We start from the raw sequence: 25,041 nt of genomic DNA, 5'->3' as shown, positions 1-25,041 counted from the left end.
GCTTCATTTGCACAGTGAGGGAATAGAAAGAAGGTCCCTCATATCACCGTCTGTAGGGGGTTCTTAAACTGAAGCTGGGCCCAATGCTGACAACTGGGGAGATTCCTAGAATGTTGGCCTCTGTCTAGAAAGCCAAAAACAGCCTTGGGACCCAAATTGCTCAGGTAGACATGTAAGTTTGCACAGAGAAGCATTCTAGTAGGGTGAATCCAGTCTTCTGAGGTGCTTGTGGGAATCAGGGGCTCTGGCCAGGCAATAGTGAACTCAATGGGCCAGGATCCTGGAGACCTGATATGTCAGAAATATATATTCCCACTGTTTAATGATGTGGTTAATGTAGTTGCTAGTGCTAAGGGGATATGATAGAAGTTGCTATGCCAGCAGAGGAGAATTGGGGAGGGGGACAGAACACTGTAATGTACCAAGCAATCTACAAATAATTTAATACTTGAAGAACTCCTGAGACTTCATTAGTGTATTCCTACTGCACAGCACCTCTAGTCACTAAAATTCTCATGAAGATTAGAAGAATTGTTATGCCTAAAATATACTGAAAAGTACCTGCGACCCAGTCAGTAATCAGGAAGTACTATTATTATCTTCTTGCTTAGGATACATACAGTTGTCTTTATTTTAGTAAATGGTGACAGTGGGAATAGCAAGATGAAAATCAGGGTAATTTATGGGATCATTATGCTTCTTTATATCTTATTATAGTCAAGAGACCATTTCCCTTCTAGGGTTTTCCTTTTGTTTTAGTATAAATTGCTTTGACATTATTCAGAAATAGAGGTTGCATTTTGGCATTAATAATGGTAATGCTTGTTGGGTAATGCTTGTCTGATTTCACGTGTGGATGTAATATTTTTTCTTTACTCGATAGTGGCCTTAAAAAGTGCCAAGCATGTAGAGGATTAGTAAATATTTCTTGAATGATTGAATATATCCTTAGGGCCTTCTTACAAGAAAATATGGATTATGGCTGAATCCTACAATACATAGTAGTATCAAGTAAAATGTATTATTTCAGAAAAGGGCAAGAAAAGAAAATAGGTTGTACTATAGGTATATTGACCTAAGAGGGACGAGTTGTGCGGTTATTAGGCCTACCTACATCATTCATCTTAAAAATAGTGTTCTTTCTTCTAAGGTGCTCTAAGAGCTAGCTATGACAGGGCTGCTTGCCTCTTGGTCACAGGAGTGATTATGTACTTGAAAGGAAAGGGGTTGTCTTGCTCAGGGTACCTGGGGATTAAACACAGTCTCATTGCCGAATTATCACCCATGTACCCACAGCTCTTGCCTTTGGCTTCTCTTTTCTTTGGTTTTCTTTTTCTTTTCTTTATCTAGTAAAACATTTTCAAATCCATGTCTTGTCTCTCTTCCTGAGAATTTAAGTTTCATTCAGGTAGAACTTTTAGAATAGTGCCTGGCTGCATGGAAAATGCTAATTTGAATCAGATGTTATTGCTCCAGTTTCTTTTCTTCACCTTCTCACTTCTCTCTTAGTATTTCTTTTACCTACTTTATGTACCTTCCAGTCCAAAATCCTCTAGCCATTCAGAATCTGTAGTTTTTTTTTTTTTAAAGAAAAAAGAAAAAGAAAACAAGACAAAACAGAAACACACATTTGTCAGATGAAGATATACAAAATGGCAAATAAATACATGAAGAAATGTTCACCATCACTGGTCATTTGAGAAATGCAAATTAAAACAGCATTGAGATTGCATCTCACTCTGGAAAGAATGGCGGCCATTAAGAAATTAACTGATAACAAATGTTGATGAGGCTGTGGGGAAAAAAGGAATGCTTCTCCACTGTTGGTAGGAGTGTAGACTGGTGCAGTCAATGTCAAAATCAATATGGAGATTCCTCAACAAGCTAGGATTAGAAGTTGCATTCAACCCAGCTATTCCTTTCCTGGATATTTCCCCAAAAATTTTGAAAAGATCATGTCACAGTGATATATGTGCACCCATGTTTATAGCAGCATTTTGTAATAGCTAAATCTTATAAAATGCCCATCAACTACAGAGTGGATAAAAAAGATGTCGTATTTTTATACTCAGCTATAAAAAGGATGATCTTGAGGCCTTTATAGGTAAATGGAGGCAACTTGAGACTATCCTCATAAGTGAAATAAATAGGACTCACATTTGTAAATATCACACTGTCTGTCTAGTGCTCAGAATTTTACTGATAAGACAGTAGAGGAAGAAAGCCGGTATGGCCACTTGCCCTTAGGCAGGCAGTGGGAGGGGCATGATGGATAGAATCTATAATATGGGAGTTTTCTCAGGATAGAGAATTAACTTCATTTCTTTCTTGAATGAATTCATACTCATTGTTGAATAAGTCATAAATATACATTTCTTGCTTTTGTGCTTATTTGGGCATAGATTATGGTTTGTATAAATCTATAATCATGAAACATTAAAAAAGGAATATTGAGTTTTACAGATTAAAACACTTTCCTTTAACTTTGTTTTCCCACAGAATTTTGTGCGTCATCACTGGGTGCACAGGCGCCGGCAGGAGGGAAAGTGTAAGCAGTGTGGTAAGGTAAGGGCCCAGCCACCCGCAGCCCAGCAGGAGGCTACTAAGGCTTCACAGGCACCAAGGTAGAAGACTACTGTCCCCAAGCCCAGTGTTCTGTACATCAGATCTTTTCTGAAAGGCATTATTTCTTCAAATCCCTTTTCTTAAGAAGTATTTTGATGGTTCTCAAACTCTTTGCAAGGGGCAATTGCCTTAGTAAAAGGAATTACCATTATTTTGATTGACAAGTCTTGCAGCAAATTTTATTAATTGTTGATTTTTGGTACATATGTTTTCCTACGTTGTGCACTACTGTGTTGTGAGGAACACTGGTCCATGAGCACTTTTGAACAGTCAGTGCTATGTGTTGAGCAGTGCTGCTTCTGCTGATGTGTAACTGTCAGCAGGCTCTGATAGCATAATACCGAGCAGACAGCATGGTTAGAACCTGGAAATATGTTTTTCTGTCGAAATCTTTCCAGTTTCTGGGCAAGGGTGCCTTCTTCATGGGTGACTCTTGTGTGTCTACTTCCTTTCTTCTTTTTATTGAGGACCCCTCAGGGCTCAGTGGGAAAAGTGAGGGGGGATGGGTTGGGTTATATGACTGTAAGTTTTAAAATTTCTGCATTTTTTATGTTATTAACTTGAATTATAGCTGTCCCCAATGTAAAGATCAAGAATTTTTAAGAATTGTAAAGTTTTCTGGGAAGATTAGATTAGTGATCAATTACACTGTTAATGGTTTTTTAAGATAATAAGCTAATGGGCATCAGTAAAGAAAGGTTATGATTAGACAAAAGACAAGATAATTTGGGAGAATATATTTCTCATCAAACAGTGATTTATTTATTTGTTTAATCATATGAGTCCTTTGGCTTAAGCATTGAGGTGAATTGACTAACATGGAGCTTTTAATAATGGAGGAATCCACAGAAATTTTGGCAGCCTGGGGTTATGGAAGTGAGAGAGAATTGGAAACATTTAATTGATTTTGCTGTTTGCCTTTTTCCTGGGGAGAAAATATCACACTGTATGCTTGGTTGCCACACCTAGATAGCACAACTCACAATAGCTAAATCTTGGAAATAGCCTGTATGTCTATCAACAGATAAATGGATAAAGAAAGTATGATGTTCATACTTAGTGGAATCCTACTCAGCCATAAAGAAAAATTTGAAAAGTAAATTTGACTCATTTATAGGAAAATGGATACATCTGGAGACCATAGTGCTAAGTAAAATAAATAACACACAGAATCTTACATATCACGTGGGTTCTCTCATATGAGAAACGCAAAGTATAAATAATTTTAAAGAGCAGAATAAAAAGTAGATGGTAGAAATAGGGGGGCTAGACTTTTTGTAGATATGAAGCAGATGTCTAGGGATGAAGAGGGAAGGAACGGAGAGAAGAGGAAGGGCAAAGAAAAAGCCTAAGATGTGAATGTGTATTAACTCCCCATGATGAATATATTCATCATGCTTTGCAAGCCTTTACTAATTTAAAAATAAGTTTTCCCGCAGAAGGCTACAGGACATAGTCCTTTACTGTAGGTATTAGCTCCTTCAGTTCAACCCAGTGGCTCTTATTTGGTTCCATTTTAGATGGCCAAAGTAGGTTGAAGTAATGGGAGGAAGAAGAGGGGTGGGAAGATTTTTATTAGTCATTTTCCTGGGAAGGACAGTGTTCTACTGTCACATGACCTTCCTAATAGTGCATCCAATTCTTCTGCAGTGCTGCTTTCAAGTTTATGGGTTCTCTTATACTTTTTGACATATGTATCAAAGAGCTTAGGACCTAGAACCATCTCAGCAATTCAAGCCATAATGGGTTTGGAGGAATTTTTACTTTTAAAAATCAGTAAATGTAATACATTTTGTGACAGGTATTCTGTGGTGGTGTTTGCACTCCCTTATGCTGGCATCGTGCCCTGAGTGGGAAACCTAGGGCTCCTTATGCTTCATGTTGCTGTGGCCCTGTCTCCTTTTCTCCTAGTGCACTCAACAGCCATCTTGGGTTTCTCACAACTTTCTACCCCTGACAGGCATCAATAGAGATGTCCCAGCTATTTACATACAGTCCCCCCAGTGTAGTACTGTTGTGTCCATCTCTCCTGTTTATACTTCAGCTGCTCATGAATTCTCAAACTAAAGCAGTTGAGGGACAGGAGGTTTTACATCCTTGTGTCTTTGTAGGACTCCTTTGCATACCAGGTTCTACCTCAAACTGGATGAAAACTGAAGGATCCAGTTCTGTTTAACTATTAGGTGTTTGAAAATTCATTTCAAACTTTGGTGCTGTGTGTAATTTCCATCAGTAGAGTTGTACATTTGTGTACTCTCAGGCTTTTAAATCCATTGCAACTTCTCTAATACACATAGCTATTTCATGATTAATTCATTGCGATGGTGTAAAAAACAGCCGTTTCTCTTTGCAAAACCTTTTTTTTTTTTTTTTTTTTTTTTCTTTACTGATGATTTGTAGATTTGGGGACTTTTTAAGAAATGTTTATAGGTAGAGTGTGGTTTCAATTTCTGCTTTTTAATTTGACAATAAATGATTATTGCCAGCGATTTTCTCTTGCATCTTACATGTGTTTATCCAGATGCATGTGGTGTCCAGTGATGAGAGATGTTTAATTTCTCAGTTCATTTAACATTACCTGACCGCCTCAGGCTTACCAAATTTATGGCTATTAACGTGGTTTTGCATTGTTGTCATTTACAGGCCTATATTGTAGAGTCAGAGTCAAGGCAGAAAAGAGATAAACAATTCAGACTTGAGTTATGTAATTTGATGAAACTTTAATAAAGTGAGAATTTAAAATGCGTGACTGGAGACTAGAATTGGCAAGGGTCATGGTCAGGCCCAGTCTGAGGTGCCAAGATATGCATGGATCCTGTCAAGGAGCTGTGATCTTTAATCACAAGACTTTGCACTGAGGAGCTCTTTCATTTAGCAGATAAGTGGCTGACTTTGCCTTATACCTCCAGTGGCCAAAGTCAGTAGAAACCAGAGCTCCAGGGACTCTACTGAGTGCAGAGCAAGGTGAAGGGTAGATGAGAGAGGCACATGAGATCCACTGGTCACATACCGTGTAATGCAAATTTGCATTTATTCAGTGGCTAAAGGGAGAGTGCATACTTATTCTTCAAAGCTGTCTATAAGTTTTCCTTACTAAATCTACACATTGTATTCTTTCAGTCAAAATTGACTCAATATTGCAATGTCTATGATAATTTAAATATAGCTCAGTGGCACAGTACCTGCTTGGAAAGTGTGAGGTCCTGAGTTTGATTCTTGGTACCCCACCCCCTGCAAAAAGAAATCAGTGTACAAAGAAAAAATATGGTAATGAGGTTTTTTTTTTTTTATTTTAAAGAGAATAAAACAAAACAAAGCACTTTGATCAGAAAAAAACAATTTAGGCAACACAGGACTTCAAGACAACAGGAAATCAACCGTGGCTACCATAATGTCCCTTGTTTTCTTCAAAATAGTTGTCCATATCTTCACATGCAATGATTTCAAACAAAACAATATAGTATAAAACTAATTAAAACAGAAGAATGAAAGCAATGTAGGCCTTCAAAGCTAGGCAATAGGGAAATCTACAAGGGCTACCATAATATTGCTTGTTTTCTTCAAAATAGCTGTCCATGCCTTCACACATATTGAAATCAAATAATAGAAAACAGATTTAAACCAATAAAAATGAAGAATAAAATCATTATTGGACTTCAAAACAATGTGGTAGGAAATCAGCAATGGCTACTGTAATGTCTCATTTTCTTCAAAATAGCTGTTCATACCATCACACATAAGAAAACCAATTCTTGGAGTGGGGATTTAGCTCAGTGGCATAAGTACCTGTCTGGCAAGTGCAAGGTCCTGAGTTCAATTCCTGGTACCAAAAGAAAAAGAAAGAAAGAAAGAAAGAAAGCAAACCAATTCTTGTAAACTTTTTAGGACTTTTAGGCATGTATGTACTTATACGTGTATATCAATTCTTTCTGTTTTAGAGGGAGAAACAAAATAGAACAAAACAAAAGACAAGAAAAATAAGAAACAAAAGAGACAAATAAATAATAATAATAAAGAGCTCAAGACAATAAACACATAGGTTTTCAAAACAAGGTTGTAGGAACATAACAAAGGTTGTTATTATGCATAGTTATCTTCAAAAGAGTTACTCAAATTACCAGATAATGACATGCAAAATCGATTAATCCTATGAATGTTAACTGTTTTGTTTCAAGAGCTAATTTAATTACTAGTACAATCATCTCAGCTATTTTAAGTGTATACATACAAATTTATATCTTTTTTCTTTTCCCTTCCATCTTTTTCCTTTTCCCTGAGTTATTTTTTCACCTTTGAACAGTTTCTTACCCTTTCACAATGTTTATTGAAGATTTTTTGTCTTATTTACTCTTTCAATTTCTTACACTAGGGAGACAATTTGATATTTACACATGTGAATTTGATTTATTTCACTTATGAGTATGGTCTCAAGTTCCATCTATTTACCTATAAAAGCCTTAATGTGATCCCTCTTTATAGCTGAGTAGTACTGCATTGTATAAAAATATCACATCTTTTTTTTCCATTCCTTAGTTGATGGGCATTTGGGTTGTTTCCAAGATTTAGCTATTACAAATTGTGATTCTATTAATATGGGTGCGCACACATCACTGTGGTGTGATGTTTTCAGTTCTTCTGGGAATATGCCCAGAAGGGGAATAGCTGAGTCAAATAGGACTTCCAATTCCAGGTTTTTGAGGAACCTCCACACTGACTGCCACAGTGGATGCACTAGTCTACATTCCCACCAATAGTGCAGAAGTGTTCCTTTTTCCTCACAGCCTCTCCAGCATTTGTTGGTGGTGGTTTTCTTGATCCTTGCCATTCTTTCTGGAGTGGGATGTAATATCAGTGTGGCTTTAATTTGTATGTCTCTAAGACCAATGATGCTGAACTTTTTTTTCATGTATTTATTTGCCATTTGTATTTTTTCATCTAAGAACTGTGTGTTTATCTGAGATGCCCATTTTTGGATTCAGTCTTTGAATTTTTTTTTTTTTTTTTTTTGTCTTTTTCTTTTTTATTGGTGCCAGGGATCGAACTCGCAACTGCCTGCTTGCAAGGGAGGTGCTTATGCCGCTGAGCTAAATCCCCAGCCCCTGGTCTTTGAATTTTTGAGACCTGATTTTTTTTTTTTTTTTTTTTTAGTTCTTTATATGTTACAGATAGAAGTTCTTTGTCTGAGGGACAGCTGACTAAAATTTTTCCCAATTCATTGGGATTTTTTCCCATTTTCTTTTCATTTTGTTGGACATTTCTTTTGACATATAAAAACTTTTTAATAAGATGAGATCCCAGTTGTTGATTTTGGGAAGTATTTCCTGTGCAGTTTGATTTTTGTTCTTGAATTCTCTGCCTTCCTATATGTCTTTAAGATTTCTACCTACTTTGTCTTCCAGAAGATTTAATGTTTCTACTTTAATATTTAGATCTTGGATTCATTTTGACCTTAATTTAGTGTATGATGATAGTCATGGGTCTATAGGTTGTAGTTTTCAGCATGTAGAAAGCCAGTTTTTTTCCAAAACCACTTATTATTTAGGCTGTCTTTCTTCTGGTGAACATGTTTGGTGATAAGGTGGCTAAGTGTGTTTGTAGTTGTGGTCATATCTTCTAATCTATTTCATTGATTTCATTTCTATTTTTATTTCAGTACCATACTGATTTCAAGACATTAGCTTTGTGTAGTATAACTTCATGTCAGGGATTGTGATGTTTCCTGCCTTGCCTTTGTGGGCCAGAATTGCCCTTGCTATTCTAGGTCTCTTTTGGTTCCAGATGAATTTTAGTAATGATTTCTCTGACCAGTGGGAATGCTAATGATATTTTGATTGGAATTACATTAAATCTGTATAACAATTTTGGGAGAATAATCATGTACACAATGTGTGTTCTTCCTATCCATTAACCAGGAGTGTCTTTCCATTTTCTGAGACCCTCTTTGATTTCTTTTTGCAAAGTGTTGTAATTTTCACTGAACAGATCTTTTACTTCCTTTGTTAGATTGATGCATAATTATTTCATTATTTTGGGATGCTGTTGTGAAAGGTGTAGTTTCTCTTATTTTTCTTTCAGTGAGTTTGTAGTTTGTGTACAGGAATGCTATTGATTTTTGAGTGTTGACTTTGTATACAGCTATATTACTGAATTTGGTTATTACATCTAGAAGTCTTTCAAAGGAGTTTTGGGGATGTTTTATATAGAGTATCATATCATCTGCAAATAATGATAATTTAACATCTTCCTTTCATGTCTTTAATTCCTTTTATTTCTCTCTCTTGTCTAATTGCTCTGGCTGTTATTTTCAACACTATATTGAATAGGAGTGGTCATATTGGAGTCCTTATCTTATTCCTGAATTTAGAGTGAACGCTTTCAGTTTTTGACTATTTAATATTTATCGTATATGGTTTTTATCAGATTGAGGTAAAGACCTACTATTCCAATTTTCCATAGGGTTCTTACAATGAATGAGTAAGGACCTTATCAAAAGATTTTCTGCATCTATTGAAATCATTATCTGATTCTTATCTTTGGCTCTATTGATATGATGTATTATGTTTATTGATTTGTGTATGTTGAACCATCCTTATATTCCTGAGATGAATACCACTTGGTCGTGGTATATAATCTTCTTGATGATTTACTGCATTGTTTGCCATTATTTTTGAGGATTTTTGCATCTGTGTTCATTGCCCTGTAGTTATCTTTTTTGGTTGTTTTTTCTCTGGCTCTGGTATTAGGGTAATGCTTGCAAGAATGAGTTAGGGAGAATTCCTTCCCTTTAAATTTCACTGAAAAATTTGAAGAATGTTGGCACTGTCTTCCTTGAATTTCTTATAGAATTCAGTGGTGGATCTATCAGAATTTTTCTTTGTTGGTAAGGTTCTATTTACATTTTCAATTTCATTAACTGAAATTGGGTTATTCAGCAGTTTTCTCATCTTCTTGATCCAGTTTTCATAATTCATATATTTCTAGGGATCTGTCTATTCCATCTATGTTATTGAACCTATGAGAGTAAAGGTTTTTGAAGCAGGTATTGAAGATCTTTTGTGTTTCCACAAGATCTGTAGTGATTTCTCCCTTTTCATTCCATGTTGCATGAACTGAGTTTTTTCCTTTCCTTTTTAAAATAAAGTTGGCTAGGAGCTTATCAATTTTATTTATTCTATAAAGAACCAACTCTTTGATTCATTAATTCATTGTACCATTTTCTTAGTCTCTATTGAATTAATCTCTGCTCTAATCTTTATAATTTTCTCCCTTCTGTTGGCTTTGAGCTTGACTTGCTCTTCTTTTTCTAGATGTTTGAGGTGTAGCATCAAGTTGTTTATTTGTGTTTGTTCTGTTTTCCTAATGTGGGAATTCAATGCAATACATTTCCCTCTGAGGATTGTTTTCATTGCATCCTACAAGTCCCAGTAAGTTGTGTTTGTATTTTCGTTTGCTTGTAGGTGTTATTTAATTTCCTCTGTGACCCACTGATTGCTCAGGAGTGTATTATTTAATTTCCACTTGTTTATGGAGTTTTTGCAGTTTCTTTTGTCATTAAGTTCTAGTTTCAACGTATTATGATCAAATATGAGTGGGATAATTTTTATTTTGCATTTACTTAAGCATGTTCTTTTGGCTAGTAGATGGCCTGTTTTAGAGAATATCCCACGTGAAGCTGAAAAGAATATATATTCTTATGTTTTTGAGTGGAGAACTCTGTACACATCTACTAATTAGTCCATTTGTTCACATGTTTGATTCAATTCTGTTATTTCTTTGCTGATTTTCTGTCTGGTTGATCTGTCTCTTTATGTCAATAGAGTGTTAAGGTCTCCCTTTATAATTGTGTTATTGCTTATTTGATTTTTCATTCTATTAATGTTTGTTTTATATAGCTAGGTGCTCCCATATTTGGTGCATACATAGTTAAGATTGTTATCTCTTCCTCTTGAAGTTTTTCCCTAACCAGTATGTGGTGACCTTCTTTATCTCTTTTGATCATTCTTGGTTTGAAGTTTACATTGTCTGTAAACATAATAGCTATCCCTACTTTTTTGAGGGGTTCCCATTGCATTAAGTATTGTTTTCCATCCTTTGACTTTCAGTCCATGAATTTCCTTTTGGGTTAGATGGTTTCTTGTATAAGCATCTGGTTGGATGTTGTTTTGTAGATCCATTCCGCCAATCTGCTTCTTTAATTGGTGAATTTACATTAATGGCTATAACTGATATATATAAACTGATATATACAAAAATAAGCTTATTTTTGTCATGTTGTCTTTTTACTGTTGGTGCTTTACTTTTTCCTTCTGTTTAATTGTTTGCCTTGCTTGATAGTTCTTTTCTGTTGTTGTTCTTGGAGTTGTAGTTATTTTTATGTCTATCTAGAATATCTTTTAGTACTCTTTGCTGGTTTGGTTTGGTGGTCTTGAAGTTCTTCAGCTGTTTTTTGTCTTGAAAGTATCTTATTTCTCCATCAATTTTGAAGGATAGTTTTTCAGGATGCATCAGTCTGGGTTGGAAGTTGTTTTCCTTTAGGATTTGAAGTACTTTATTTCACAATCTTCTTGACTTGATTATTTGTGCTAAGAAAGCTGCTGTGATTCTCATGGGCTTTCCTTTATAGGTGATTTGTTTCTCTCTAATAGCTTTTAATATTCCATTCTTGTGTAGGATTTCTGGGATGTTGATTATCATATGTCTGGATGTAAACTTATTTTGGTTATGGCTAATTGGAGTTCTATATGCTTCACTTATCTGAATGTCAGTTTCTTTTTCCATGTTTGGGGAATTTTCAGCTATTATTTCTGTAAATAGTCTTTTTATATCACTTGTCATCTTTTTTATTGAGAGCGATCAATCTTACATTGTTTTTCTTTGCATCATCTTGCAACTGTTGAATTATTTCCTGATTCCTTGTTATTTTTAAAAGATTTTTCCTTTCCTGTTCACTAGCTGTAATCTTATCTTCAAGATCTAAAAGTCTATCTTTACATCATGGAGGCAGTTTTGCTAGCTTGTGATGAAATCCAGGAATTATTTCCTGGGTAGCTCTTTGACTCTGTTTCATGCATTCTATTTCTTTCATATATTGTTCATGCAAGGTTTCCATCTTTTTGCGGTGCTCCTCTATCTTTTTAACTACGTCTTTTTTTTTTTTTTTTAATTTCAGGGATCAAATTCATGATTTTACACTTGCCAGGCAGGTGCTTATGCCTCTGAGCTAAATCTCCAGACCTAACTATTTTGTCTTTAAATGTGTTTAGTGTTTCTTTTATTACATTTATCATTTTTTGTTTTACCTGGGAGATTATTTCTAACCTGAGTTCCTTTACAACTACATAGAGTTGTTTCCTTACTGCAGTTGCTATCATTTCACAAGTTTCTGCTGTATGGCTTATACTTTTTCTGTGTCCATGTGTTGTAGGCTTGTTTGGGATTGGAGGTTTGAGATTGTATTTTGTTCTGCTGTCTTTGTCATTTTCCTATATTCCCCTAGGACAGCCAAATGCAAAGTCTCAGTTTCCTGGGTTGAGTAAGTCTGTCTATATTGCAGGGAGTTTCTTCAGTTGAGTTGGGGGTCATTAGTCAGACCTTACCACGTCCCTAGTGGCACTTGAAGGCTCCCTGAATGGGCGGAGTATGTTAGACAGATCTTCAGTACACCGGATACTCCAAAGCTCTTCAGCTGCTTGAGGTTGCTAGGCGGGATCCACCAGGTTTTTAGTGGCATACCAAGGCTGAGCAGCTAGATAGAGTACACTGTGGGGGCTTCAGCTCCTGCCACATGATGCACCAAAGCGTCCCAGCTGCTTCGGCTGCTTTTCAAGCCCTACTAGGTTCCCAGCAAGGTGTCAAGGCTGCACGATTAGGTAGAACTTTAGCTCACACCACTCAGCACAAGGAGTTCCCCTGCTTCCTAGGATCACTGGGTGGGGCCCAGGCAGGACCTGAGTAATGTACCGAAGGTCCCCGGCTGTTTGGGGATGCTGGGCAGGGCCCTATCAGGTTCTAAGTGGGGGGCCGAGGCTGCACCTCTAGGTACAGTTCACTGTGGAGGCCTTCAGCTTGTGCCACACAGCGCAGGAAGAGTAATGATTATAGCTAATTTGATATTTATCCTTTAGAGAACTAAGCATACAAGCCTAGGACTTGGAAATTGTGAAAATATGTTTGTAAATTACAATTTGGAAGTTTATCTTTTTATGTACAAATACATATGTAAACATTATAAAGTAAACCAGATAACTGTTCAAAATTCACAACTCAAAATTTATTATCAAATCTTGAAGTTTTTAATTAACACATAAACTTTGACTTACTTTATTTGACATCTTTCATTTCTTTAACCAAGCATGTCATATCATTAATAAAATATTTATGCATAAATTGTATTACTGTCATATTTAAGTAAACTTATCTACATGCAGCATATCAACATTACTCTTTAACTGTGATATAGGTACTGCTAAGAATTAATTTAAAATGAACTAAGGTGCAATCTGTAAAATATGCACATCTAAAAGTAGTATATATAGTAGTCTTTTTATAATGACAAAATGACCAAATGATCATAAATGTTGCACTACCTTATTGAGATATTGTAGGGCTAGTAAAAAGGATTATAGGATTTAAAAATTCAATAATATGTCAGTTGTAAAAGAACTCCAAACTGGAACTTTATGCTACTCAAACAGAAAAGTTCAAAAAAAAAAAAAAAGACTGCTCGGTGTTTGTAACTTTGCTTCATAGTTGAACTGAAAGTCTGACTTTACCTGTGTGGGTGGAGAGTGAGTCACACACTTCATGGTGACTCTTCGTCAGTCTAAGTTCCACTCTCACCCAGACAACATATAGTGCTTGTGTAATTTTTAAGCCTGAGAACCGGTTTTGTGGTTTTCCATTATTTCTTATGGGAAAAATATATTCAGTTCTCAAACTTTTTAGTGTATGAAGACATACTGAAATGAATTGAGTTCAACAACAGGTATCACTGCAATAGCAAATACTGACCTGGGGCCTTTGAGAATGTTCTATATCAACTGAAAAAAACATTCCGTGCTCACCTGAAAATGAGCAGATTGAGGTTCAGTTTCAAGAAACCCTAGGGATCAGCTTTCAGGGGACACTCAGGCTTAGGAAGAAGGGGTGGAAGGTCAAGGGTGAGGACCCAAACAGAAATTGGACAGGTTGGGTGATCTCTCTGTTTCTCCAGCTGTAAGGGAGACATCTTCCACTACCCTCAGGACAACCATGGAGGAGTTACAGAGTGAGTGACAGAACAGTGGTATGGAATCCAAGCCTCTCTAAGCTGCTCCTTCCAATATAGCCACTGAACCCTAGCTTTTCTTTCTATTCTTGGTTGATTTTTTTTTTTTTTTTTTTTTTGTCTTTTTCATTTTTATCGGTACCGGGGATCGAACTCACGACCGCCTGCTTGCAAGGCAGGTGCTTATGCCGCTGAGCTAAATCTCCAGCCCCTTCTTGGTTGATTATCAAGCAAAAGGATAAGAACAACCATCATCCTACTCTTTCTCCATTTTACATTCCTCTTAGAAATGGTATCATGCAGTCTTTCCCTTGTTGTATCTGACTCATTTCACTGTTTAAAGTCTTTCAAGTTCATCCAGGAAAGGGGAGGTATTAATCAAGGGTATAGTGATTACAGTGATAAGCAAAGCTATGTTTAGTTTTTTTATTTTTTTGTACCCGGGATTGAACTCATGTCCTCACGCTTGCCAGGTAGGCGCTTATGCCGCTGAGCTAAATCCTCGGCTTATACTTAGTTTTATTTAGAGAGAGAGAGAGAAAAAAGCAAAACAGAAAGAAGGGTAGAGATAATACACCATTTCAAAAACAATAACAATAAGAAATCACTAGTTGATAAATTACACATTATTATCTTAGAAGTATGCTTAGTTTTATACTCTGGAGAGAGAAATCCATGCTGAATGGTAATCTGACAGCAAAAGTCAAGGTTCTTTTGATTAATCAATGGAGCTTTCAGCCTCTGTATAGCAGACCTAACCTCAAAGAACACCCATTTGTGATTAAACAAGTCAAATAACCCGAAAAGTACCTCCAGGTCAGTTAATACATATTGGTCAGAAAATATTCTGCAATTACTCTGATGAAGTCTCCTTTCCCTTTTTGTTCATCCAGCTACAAGCCTATTGGTTGGTATCACATTCAGGGGAGGTCTTCCTTCCTTAGTCTGTCAATCATCCTGGCATACCTGTAACTAATCCACTGGACATTTTGTATTTCAGTTGACACCACAATGAACTATTGCAATCTAGCAGATACAGATATAACCACTTATATGTCAGCTTCAGCTGATTGAAAGCAATATGATAAGCTAGAATTCTACTTGCTGTTTACTAGTCAAATGCTGCTGTAGAAGATACTCTTCTGGATTTGCTTCCTTCTTAGTTAACACTTATGGTCTAGACCACCTACTGATAGTGATGTATAGTGGATTAACTAATGGTAAACTTATAACACCCAGATGAACTGAATCAGTGTGGTTCTGGGTATGGAATGCCCACCTGAAGATTGTTGCCAATAACCTAAAAGGAGAACTGGAGGAGAAGTTGGTATGCTGTTGATCCTCCTGAAGAACCTTTTCATGCTGGCTTGACTGCTATGAACTTGGCTATTTTCAATACCAGAGGAACTCAGGTCATTACTGTATCTGAGGATGAGTGTAGTTCTCTTTAGAGGAGCTCTGGTCCTTAGTTTGAGCACCACTTACTGGCTCCAGTGTAAATCCTTCAGCCTGCTGGTGCAGACTTCGTAGCTTTCACCACTGACCTTTGGGCCTTCCCAGTACAGATCCTTGATATACACTTGTGTGAGACATTGTCATAGGCTCTAGGCATCTACTTGGACTGGTGGAGGACATCTTTAGCTGGACTTGTGCAGGACAATGCTGTGAGATCCAGGCCCTTAGATGGACTCTTTGGATCTCTAGTGAGAGGACAGATCTCCTGCACTCATCTGCATTTGACTTTTTTGGTAAATATTATGAAATAATTCTATAAATTATTTATCCTGTATTGTTTTTCCCGTGGTAAACCCTGACTACAACAGGATGCCACAACTCTTACCATTCAGTAGTCTACACCTCTTACCTTGGTCTTGACTACTACCCTTGTCTATTTCTCATTTAAAAAGTTAGAGTTACAAAAGTGCCCCAGTAGATTACCTGGGAACCAGATGTATTCTTCCAGCTACACCTTTATCTGTTGATCAGGATGGATTATTCCCACCAATATGGCAATTCCTTCCTGTTCCTGCTAATCGCTCGACACAAAAATCTCAAAGTAATTGGTCACTCTGGTACAGTTTAGGAGGTGACTGTTGTATTCCATTCTGAAGATGTTCTCCTTTTGTTATTCAGGTCCTCAGATAAATTCCCTGAAGTGAGCCCTTGGAAAGGATAATAGACAGGGTCACTGTACTTCCAATTCTTGGTTTCTGCAACCATATGTTTTGCTACACAAATCCAGCACCATAACGTTATGATGAAACTAGTGAATATGTTGAGCGTAGAGGATAGTACTTGTTGGACATATTTTCAGAGCATAAGCCTATATGTGCCTTTAAAATATTACTGCATCTCTGTGTCAGGCCTACGGCTTCTGGGTGATGTGAGATGTTGTAGGACTACTGAATGTCACACATGCCCATCCTTGCCCCTCCATTGCCACAGAATATTTTCATTGATCTGATACAGTGTCGTATAGTATTCTGTTTTGGTGATTCAGACACTGTGTGAAGGCAAGTTCTGTTCAAGGTGAGTGGCTGTCCCTTCCAGAGTGGAAGGAATTTTATGTTACCAATTTTCCATCAAGTAACTTGTTACTCCCTTTGAGGGATACGGCAATATTGACTACCTTGCTTTGATGTCTTTGGTTGATAGGATGGATGTTCCTCAAGCACTGGAAATAGCTAGCTCAGTTTTGGTGAGAAGAAGCCTGTATTTTATACCCAAATATGGCATCTCTCACTGACACTATGGGTACTGTAGCAATGAACCCATTTATGCATTAATGGGACAACTCATAACACAGTGTAGTGCCTCAGTTATATCTGTTTTCTGTTTTTATACGATGAATGTTCTCTAGTGGACATTAACATGCAATATAGTGATCTTTACTTTTTAACATAAGTTTATTCACATGCTGCTGAGCAATAAGCCAAGATATTTAACTCTGACTGTGCCATTATGTATTTTTATATTGGGCTTCTACCTATCTTGTTACACAAGGTAGATGACCAGTTTCTCCACCTGAAATTAGGCCCACAAAGAACATTTCTTGTTGGTTATGTCTCCAGAGTTCACTTCTGAGTAGACATTAGTGCAGTAAGAGTCTACTCTTGGCCTAGACTTATATTGCTGGTTGACCTACCCAGACCCAGTATCAGCTCTGCCTTTTCTTTCAGATGGTTATTGAAAATGTTTACACTTCCATAGGTGTGAGTTGAGTGAGAGACCTGGTGGTTTCGTAGTAGATGCTATGGAGCTTCTGAGATACCTATTTGTGCTTCGCTGGAATCTCCCAAGGCAGAACCTAGATGGTATTCCTTAATGTATCAATAGATTGAGGTTGGGATTATCCAGCTTTATGACTTTGTGATTTGGCAGAACCCAGTTCATGACACCTAATGATTTGTGTTCATGTGTCTTTCTACCAGAGCATAATGACCTGCCACACGATATTTATATGTGGTTTGCAATTCTCTCTTGGATACATTCATAGGCTTGTCTCAGATTCTTGAAGCCTGTCCTGTGATTCTGTTAGTGCTGGTCATAAACACACAGCTATCTTTACTCTTTCTCTGTCCCTCCAGGAGCATGGGGCAACAGGGCTGCTTTGGTTGCAGAAAGGACCTGTTTAGAGAGTTCTTTCCTATTCTGTGCCCCTTTCTAAGCTGGCAGCATTTAATATCATCCATTAAAAGGATAAGATCAGTATTCCTAAGTGTGGAATCTGTTGCATCTAAAAACTAAAAACTAAAAAAGCCTACAAGTGTGCTTCATGCTTTGCAGTCACAGTTGTGAAATGCATTAATGTGTTCTTAGACTGAGGAATGCCTTAGGCTATGGAGGGTCTCTACCAGGTGAAACCTTTCTCATTATGGACAGGGTAAATCGCCTCACCTTCTGTTTCACTAAGATCACTAATGTATCTGTCTCTTTCTCATTCACTTTAACATGTTGTCCTCAGTACAGTGGGCCAAATGAGTTTCTGTACAGTGTTCATATGATACATGTGCCTTTGTATTACATTTCGATGATACTGTATTCAGAAAAATTCAGAGTTTTGGGAAAAACTTATGAAAGTACAGTGTTAACACCACAAGTGAATTCAAATATTTTTTTATTCTCCTTTGCCAAATTAATGACCACATGCCTTACATTCAAAGCTGGAGGATTCCAAATTAGGCACAGTGGCTGCATGAAGAGTCATGTCTGTGATAGCATTGTTCTTCAGTGTTTCTTTTGGGGGGCGAGGTTAATAGTACCTCAACTGGAACATTAAATGGAAGATGTGTTAGGAATTACCACTTCTGTCTCCAGCCTCCTCTAGTTTATAAGGGTGACACTAAGGGAATTTGAAGAAAACATAAACATAAAATCATTATCACAACTTTAGAATTACTAGTTTGAAATCACCTAATACTTCTTACTTTTGATAGTATGGCATTGAACTTGATTTAGATATGGGAGGATGATTTGTGGGTTCATTTGGCCCTCTACGCTTTACTGACTCTTCTACTGTAAGTCCCCAAACCAGTGTTAGGGTTCTGCCAAATGCCATATGTGTCCATTTCAATTTCATAATTCACTAGATTCTGTGAAACATCCCTAGGAATCCACTTTATAAATATTCTTACTGTAAGATATTTACTAATACTGGAATAGACAGGTCAACTTGACCCTTGCCCAAAAGTCTTCAAAACATTTAAATATTTTTGTCTCTCTTCAGTGTCTAGCTACAGAAATGGATAGCTGTGGGTCCTTGTTTTGGAGGCATGGGAATGTTACTATGGTCCCTTGCTGTAATGCTGTAGGATTCTTCTCCTGGATACTTACCGTCCCCTTCGATCAGTGGTTATATTTGAAAACTGAACAGAAACAGAACAATAGATTATGTCTCTGTTTTGAAGCACCATCTTTCATCTCTCTTGATCATTGTTTTTTGATTTCTTTTGTTTGTATTGATTGAACAGTATGCCTTTTATCTAAAAATCTATCTTGCTTCTTCAGATGTCATATTGTTTTAACCACTTCCATAGCTCTATATAAATCAAGCATCATGATGACAATACTTCTTCTCCTCTCCTTTCCCTTCCCCTTTCCTTTTCTCTTTCTCTTTCTCTTTCTTTCTCTTTCTTTCTCTTTCTGTCTCTCTTTTTCTTCCTCTTTCTCCATCTTTCTTTTTTTTTTCCTTTTTCTTTCCCTCTGTCCCCTGCCCCTCCCTTTCCCTTCACTTTCTTTCTTTCTCTCTGTGGTACTGAAGATGGAATCCTGGAGGCTTAACCTAGGGGTTTGCTAAGTAACTTAAGCTGCCCAGGTTAGCTGCAGTGTTATTCTTATGGTAAAGGTACCAACCTTGCTCTGATGGTCTATTTTGTCTTGGAACTCTAATTTCCTACCATCAGGGCTAACACACAGAGGACAGTGGCCTCTGAGCTTTTTCACAATAACAGTGCCCTTCTTTCTAGTGTATTTCTTATTATTTTCATAAGTGTAGAATCCTTTGGAACTCCTGAACTTTATAGTCAGCTGGTGAGCCTTTTTGCTCTACCTAGAATGGCAAATCCAGTATGCTTATTTCTGTGAAATTTTTATTGTTTCTTCTTGTGTCAAGTGATTCCACCATTTCTACCTCATGTAATATATATTGTTTCCTTGTTCAAGTTTTCAAAAACTATCTTAGTATTATCATCTTCTGGGGGTCTTGATAAGTCATCTGTTAGTATCTATTAACCACTTACCAGTCCAAATATTTAAATACAAGATAACAAAAATTGCATATTTTTCATTAATTTTTATAAAATAATGTAACGGGAAATATAAAAATGATAATTTTATCAAGTTTATTCAATACGAGAATTGACAGGTTGATATGACACCTGCCCAAGTGACACTTGGCACAGTCAGTATGTAAATAAATGCACTACCCGAATGATGCTAAGGGTAAACTATTAAGTGGTTAAAACCTAATCTTTGTACATAATATATGTAACTTATAATAATTGAGTCTAACACTTTTGTTACAGATGCTCTGACACCAAGAAGCTCTCTTTACCCAGCTTTGCATCCTGCCCTCACCATCCTATATTCTTGGGATTAAGCTTCCCTCACTCTTCTACTCCTACTAGTACATATTGGTTAGATCTGCAGCTGGGTTTTTTGAGGTGTATTTTTCTCTCTTAGCAGCCCTTGTACCTTTTCTGGCTGGTACATTAGTGTAAAAGGATTATGAAGTTACCTGACATACTATTGGAAAGAGTAGATGGAGTGAAACCCCAAAATCAAGACAGAACTGCAGACAGCAGACTTTTCTCTCTCTCTAAGACATATATTACATAGCGATATTACCTTGACAGGAATTCATGAATCCAGCAGGAGTGGAATTTTAGTAGCCTTGGCAAATTTTGTCTCTTAGTTGACTGAAAGCTGTATAGCAAAATAGTTCAGGTTTATTTTTAAAAAAAGGGTAGTTAGTACTACCAGCACAAGGACATTTCCCACAGTCTATTTGTGAATGGTAAATTATGACCAGTTACTTCCTGTAATGTCATCCAGTCTGCAAAATCATGCAGTATATGGTGTCATTAAAAGCTGTTGTGATTTGTAGTTGGTAACTGTGTTAATACCAATTCTGTCTTTTAAAAAAAATTAAGATATTTTACCTAGTCTTTTTCTCCCAAAAAACAACCTACTTGGTGAATAAGTGAAGGAAGGAAAGAAAAAAGTAATAATTTTAATCTGCAAAAGCATTAATTATGGGTTAATCAGATATAGAAATAAAATTTTAACGGGTCAGCATTATTATAGTTTGTCCTAGTTGCATCATGAGGAAAATACTTTAATCTATGAAGGCTCTATACTGTTCCAGGACTTTGATATGAACCAAACAACTAAAAGCTTCAAATACTGTTTTGTCAGCCTTAAATACAGTGGTGCCTTGGTTCAAGAACTTAATTTATTCCAAGATTTTGCAAAAGAGGGCCATGTTAGTGTTTGTGTGGGAAGAATGGCTATGGTTGTGTTTGTCACTCAATGTAGTTTTTCTGACAAAAACAAAATTTTGCGAAATGATTCTTTTTGTGAGCCAAATTGTTTGTAAATAATACCACTCTGTAACACTCTCTGTATAAGACATCATTGTCTTAAAATCAGGATGATTATAAAAATATGAAATATAAAAATAACGACTAGAAATAGTTTACTTGTAAAATTAAGCATCAATCAGTAGCCATTGTTGGAGTTCTTTATCCTAGCTCTGAGATCTGAATTTCAGCTGTCTGTTTGCATGAACTCATCTGCTTCTGAAGTGAAACAACCAGGAAATCATTTCTTCGTGTCTTCATACCATCTGAAGTTTTACTTTTCCTCCCAGAAAACTCAATTTTTGATCTCTAGTTTATAGCAGGGACCTTCAGATAAATGAATGGAAAAAGTGGAAACTATCTACTGATGATAAGACTTACCTGCTCTGAGTAGCATACTATAAACACCAACAACTCAGGATGCTCTGTTGAGGAAGAACACATTGTTCTGTAGGTGTTAGTGATATGCCAGGATGGAGAGTCAGTATCAGTGAAGGCAGATCTTAGAGCTTTTCATGATAGCAGGCAGCCTGCTATAGCATGTGTGCCATAGGTTGGCCATCAGTGCTCTGTGTGGACAACATAAGCATTCACAAATTTCTGTCTTTCATTAGCACCATAAAATGCTTTATGATTAAACCCAGTAGACATGAAATTCAGTCTTTCAAAGATAACTTCAATAAGGTAATTGTAAATTCATATAATGTGAAGAACTCTCAGAAATCAGGACATTGCTTACTGTGATTCATTTTAAAGATATTCTTACCCAATTTAGATTGTACATGTTTACATTTTGAAAATCTTAAATGATTATAACAAGTTTAACTTAATATCCTGAAATTCAGATAGGAAATTTAGAAATTTCAGGTAAATTAGATTTTCTATGAATAGATAAATCCTAGACTTGTCAAGGCTAGAATATTAAACAGTTTTTTTATACTTCCTCAAAACTAAAGGAAAGGCATACTATCCTACTAGCATAATATCATACTAGCATTCAGGGATTCATACTGCCAGATAAGGGTGCAAATATCAGTGACAGTCTAAACTGAATAGTTTGTTAAAGGAAAAAGTTATTTACATGTATTAAGAAAAGGATGCTCACTCACTTTGGGAGCACATACACTAAAATAGAAAGAAAGGGGATAGTTCCTGGTGACTTTGCTAATTAAAGATTGAAACTTACACTCTAGAGAAGACCAAATTAGCCCACAAATCAGTTTATAGTTGGTTAACTAGAATACTTCTTTTTTATTGATCAGAAAAGAGTTTTCAGTTAGGTTGGTATGGGGCCATAACTGGTTAGCTAGAAGGTCTTGTTTACTTACCAGCTTCAACTGGTTGAAAACTGTTGCAATGCTGTCAGTTTGAGATTATCTGGCAGAAGTCCTGCTGAAAGTAGAATACTTTCTTACCTTAATCTGTACCAAGTCACTGTGATGTTTATATTCCATAAGAGGGGCTAGGGATTTAGCTCAGTGACATAAGCGCCTACCTTGCAAGTGAGCGGTTGTGAGTTCGATCGCTGGTCCTGATAAAAATGAAAAAGACAAAAAAAAATTATATTCCATAAGATACAAGTAAGAGAATGGTACAACAATTTTCCTTTACAGTTTCAATCCTACTTTGCCAGAAATTATGAACTTTGAGTCTCAAATTATGACAAATATTTTAGACATGAAAGATCAAATGTGTAAGAATATATATATATATATATATATATATTTGAAGTATATATATTTATATTATATATTTGAAATATATATATATTTATATTTATATTATATATTTGAAACATATATATGAAACATATATATATATATATGAAAAATCATAGGGAGCATTTGAGCTAACATCCCTGAAGTTTTTTTTCAGATAAATATTATTTGAGGAAAATTGATGAGTCTTACTTTATAATTCCCTTGAGTTTTCCTTTTGTACACTTTATGAGCTTTGGTCATATTGATGGGTAGAGAAAGGAGTCTTTGGTATAAATTTTCTAGGCAAGTGAAGTATCAATTCTTATGTTGGATAGACCTCAATTAAACAGGGAATTAGCTTGTGATCAAGAGATTTCCCCACTTCAAGCCTCAGTTAAATACAGAAACAGTGAACTAATTTCAGCTCATTTCATGTATTATCCTCTTGAATTTCACCAGGGATGTAGAGCTGAACACTTGTCAGTGTTCTTGGTATTTTTAATTTTGAAATCAATTGGATCCAAAGCATTTAGCCTAACATCTCTATTTTCTTCTTTGAAAGTACTGAACAAAATAATGTTATTTGAATATTCCGTTGGGGCATCTTTCAGTACCATAATAGCAAATTTGGACCAACATTTAAACATGGCTGATTAGAAATCTGGTTCTCTTTGCTGCTCTGTATGAGCCTGGCCAAACTCTCCTCATAGCAGGTAGTCTTGTTAAAACTCGGTACATGAAGGCTCTGAAATGGTTCTATTTATGCTCCTCTATTAGATAATAGCTCCAAAGCCATGGTTGCTGTGATTCTGACAGACTAGAATCCAAAACAAAGCACAGAGCTGATTACTAGCAGGCCTGTTTCCAAGGGACCTGCCGCAATCATGCATGAGCATCATGCCCCGTGCCCCAGTTGTGATTGGCCTTGTTGTTTGTTTCTAGTATCAGCCTGGCTATTAGTGCTGCAGTGAATTGCATCTGTTCTCTTTCTGAAGCTTTTAGGCCAGTATTTATTGGATGACTCAGCTGAATAAACTCCTCCTATAATATTGAATAGAGTGCATATAAGCACATTTGACACCAACTTTTCTCAGCAAGATGAAGTTCTGGTTGATAGGCCTTAGCAATAATCACTCTCTATGTACTTAAAATGTGGTGTCATAGAACTCTTAAATACATTGCCACATTTGATTAGTATGAGGACCTAGTCATATAGGAGAGGTTTCTATCATTAGTTCCATTTTCAGATGAAGGGAAAAATTAGAAGAATGAATTCATTGGTTCACCCAGCCAATAAGAAGATCTCAACTTTGCCGTCTCTCCCTGGCTTCTATTTGACATCCAGCTGTTTGATGTATAAGTTGATGGAATGATGCTTGGGCAAGAGCAGTAGCAAACACATAGACACCAAAGCTACCCAGCATTTTAGCCCATGTGTGACTCAGAAGCAATCTTGGGAGAAAGTGCAGTTGTGGACAAAAGGAGGCACAGCAGTGTCCATCACCTAGGGGAGAGGCATGCACACAGAGCTACAGGTCTGATATTAAGAAGTCTTGCTCAGGGTTGTGATGTTTAATGGTGGGGCAAAAGAGAATGATCAGAGGATGCATCATAGGGCATAGATGACTGAACCCAGTTCTGGACTGATGGCCACATACAATGGACTGAGTGGTCAGACGAGAACTGGCAGTGTTGGGAAAATAAGAGGAGAGAAATTCAAAGAGGAGTGATGCCCAATAGCACATAAATGCTACGGACAAGTGGGAATTGTGAATGCTGCCAGTAGTACTGAAGCATCATTTCATAATGTATTTTGACTCTCAACTTAAAGCTATCTGTAAACATTAAGCAAGACTTTTTTAGCCAGTTCACACCATTATGCTTTCTTTTGACCTCTCTCTCTCTTCCTCACCCCTCTCTACCTATGTCTGTCTGTCTCTTCCTGTGTATCTCCTATTTAAGACTTTTTGTCACTGCATTTGTTTGAGTTTACATTTTATTGGTGGGGAAAAATGGCTGAGGCTTAGCGAGAAATATCTTTGAGCATTACTGTATACTTCTGTTTGGTAATTACTTAGGGACTCTACAGCTAAAAGCACCTCTTCCATTCTTGATGGCAGAGTCATTCTGTTTGTTCATCTAACAGGACAGTTTCTGCTATTCTGTTCATCTCATTTCTGCTTGCTGGTGAAGAATAGAACCTAAAGCAGCTTGTTTTGAGAGCAGACATCCTGAAGGGGTGGTGAAAGCCAAATTTCCCACCACACTGTTGGACTCCTCCCAGACCCTGGCTTTTCAGTACTGTCTGTCTGACCCTCAATTTCTTTCCTTCTGGGTTCTCAGATGCCAAAGTTCTATGAAGCTTCTGAGA

At 36.7% G+C, this 25,041-nt stretch overlaps 1 protein-coding gene across 1 annotated transcript in view; it reads left to right on the top strand.

Annotated features, from left to right (window-relative positions):
* Dgki (diacylglycerol kinase iota) overlaps positions 1 to 25,041 on the top strand; it is a 466,489-nt gene that overhangs the window by 209,385 nt on the left and 232,063 nt on the right. Inside the window, 1 exon segment of the mRNA XM_063250554.1 lies at positions 2,500 to 2,565. Coding sequence (XP_063106624.1) covers positions 2,500 to 2,565 — 66 coding nt within the window.

This window comes from Cavia porcellus, unplaced genomic scaffold (assembly GCF_034190915.1).
Source record: "Cavia porcellus strain 051 isolate PalLab524CR breed Dunkin Hartley unplaced genomic scaffold, mCavPor4.1 scaffold_6, whole genome shotgun sequence".
NCBI lineage: Eukaryota > Metazoa > Chordata > Mammalia > Rodentia > Caviidae > Cavia > Cavia porcellus.
This window is presented reverse-complemented; position numbering and strand designations above follow the sequence as displayed.